The sequence below is a fragment of the Austrofundulus limnaeus genome, unplaced genomic scaffold (assembly GCF_001266775.1).
Source record: "Austrofundulus limnaeus strain Quisiro unplaced genomic scaffold, Austrofundulus_limnaeus-1.0 Scaffold679, whole genome shotgun sequence".
Lineage (NCBI taxonomy): Eukaryota > Metazoa > Chordata > Actinopteri > Cyprinodontiformes > Rivulidae > Austrofundulus > Austrofundulus limnaeus.
Window position 1 is genome coordinate 189,994 of NW_013953081.1, and position 2,121 is coordinate 192,114.

The window sequence follows — 2,121 nt, forward strand, 5'->3', positions numbered from 1 at the left end:
CTGTAAATAAGCTGCAAGGCCAAAACCCCATGTTACCACATAGACCAGGGCTATTCAACTGGTGGCCTGCGGGCCACATCCGACCCGCTAGTGACCAAAGTTCTTCCCACCAATTGGTTCATTCATCTCAAGCCCAAACCCCTGGTTTTCTACTATAATTACTCTAAGTTATTTTAGTTGAACATAGACATGTTTGGTATCTGCAGAAATGTCGGAATATTGGCTACAAGCTGGTAAAAACCATTTATAAGAACATCCAAGACAGTTAATACTACAACCAGTTGAAGATAAAACTACAAAAGTGAAAATAAAATTGGTTTAAAAATTTGGCAAGTCAGAAATGTCTAAATGTTTTGTGGTAAATATGTTTCTTTTTTGGTTTTATCATCACTACATTTATTTCATAGGGTTCTGTATGTTTTCTTGATTAAATACAGCAAAATAAACTATTTCAAAGGTAACAGATCTTTGTAATACTTAGTTTATTTACATAACAACTTTAACAACTAGCTGGATGTTCGGCACCTGGTCTGCATTAACTGTGACCCCCGGGGCAGTTGAATAGCCCTGATATAGACTCTAGAAGACTTCAGTGAACACAGTTCATCTCTACATCTACATGTGACAGTTAAAGTTCTATCATGCAAAGACAAAGCAAGACCCAGAAACACAACCAGCTTCTCTGGACCTGAGCTCTTCTAAGATGGACTGACACAAAGTAGAAAAGTGTCTTGTGGTCTGATGAGTCCATATTTCTAACTGTTTTTGGAAATTGTGGACGTTGTGTCCTCCAGACCAAAGAAGAAGAAAAGGACTGTCAAGATTGTTATCAGCGCAAAGTTTAAAAGCCAGCCTCTCTGATGGTATAGAGGTGTATTAATGCCTGTGGTATGAGCAACTTGCACATCTGTGAAGGCACCATTAATGCTGAAAGCTACATACAGGTTTTAGAGCAACACATGCTGCCATCCAAGCCACGTYTTTTTCAGGGACGTCTCTGCTTATTTCAGCAAGACAATGCCAAACCACGTTCTGCATGTGGTAAAGAACTGGCTTCGTAGTAAAAGAGTGCAGGTACTAGACTGGCCTGCCTGTAGTCCAGACCTGACTACCACTGAAAATGTGTGGAGCACTATAAAGCACAAAATACCCCAACAGAGACCTCGGACTGTTGAGCCAATTAAGTTGTAAATCAATCAAGAATGGGAAAGAATTCCACCTACAAAGCTTCAACAATCAGTGTCCTCAGTTCCAAAACACTTGYTAAAAGGAAAGGTGATGTAACACAGAGGTAAACATGACCCTCTCCCAGCGTTTTTGGATGGTGTTGTAGGCATCAAATCCAAACTGAGTGAATTGTCAAAAACCATAAAAGTTTATCTGTTTCAACATTATATCTTGTCTGTAGTGTATTTAATTGTATTTGAATGAAAATGATTTCCAAATCTTTATATTCCATTTTATTTATGTTTTAAACAACATCCCAACTGTTTCTTTTTCAAAAGCGTTGAAGTCGCATGTATTTTAACCATTAAACCGTTGAAAAAGGACAATATATTAAAAATAATTTACAGTCAGAATGTAAACCAATCACTCAAACAATCAAAGGTTATGGAGTCGAACTTGAGTTTAACTGGTTTATTTTAACCCCTCAGCAACAGGAGAGCAGTGGTCTGATTGATGAAGAGTTCACCGCAGCCCGGCTCTACATCAACAAGATGAAGTCTGCAGTGAAGACCATGGTGAAGCGCAGCAAGCAGCTGGAGAGCAGCCAGTCTGAGAGCAGCCAGAGGCTGGACGAGGCCGAGAAGGAGCTGACTGCCTGCCAGCTCCGCATCTCCCAGGTGACTGTGGCCAAACACAGCTGCTAACAGCAGCCTCACCGCCACAGTTAAAGTGTCACATCCTGTGCTCATAAATCTGGCAGCAGGTTAACAAGTGTCCACAGACTGAACACTCTGTCTTAAAGTTTGTGTGTTCTCACCAGGCCTTCTGTTTTACAGCACCAAGCTAAAATCAAGTCCCTGACCGACAGCCTCCAGAACGTGGAGCAGAAGAAAAGACAGCTGGAGGAAAATGCGGACCTTCTACATGAAGAGATCGTCAGGATCAAAGCTCAAG

General features: G+C 41.1%; 1 protein-coding gene across 1 annotated transcript in view; it reads left to right on the forward strand.

Annotated features, from left to right (window-relative positions):
* The window catches only part of LOC106531811 (kinesin-1 heavy chain), a 28,669-nt gene that overhangs the window by 20,398 nt on the left and 6,150 nt on the right, over window positions 1–2,121 (forward strand). The window contains exons 15-16 of the mRNA XM_014027733.1: window positions 1,549–1,844; window positions 2,004–2,121. Coding sequence (XP_013883187.1) covers window positions 1,549–1,844; window positions 2,004–2,121 — 414 coding nt within the window. The remainder of the gene's footprint in view (window positions 1–1,548; window positions 1,845–2,003) is intronic.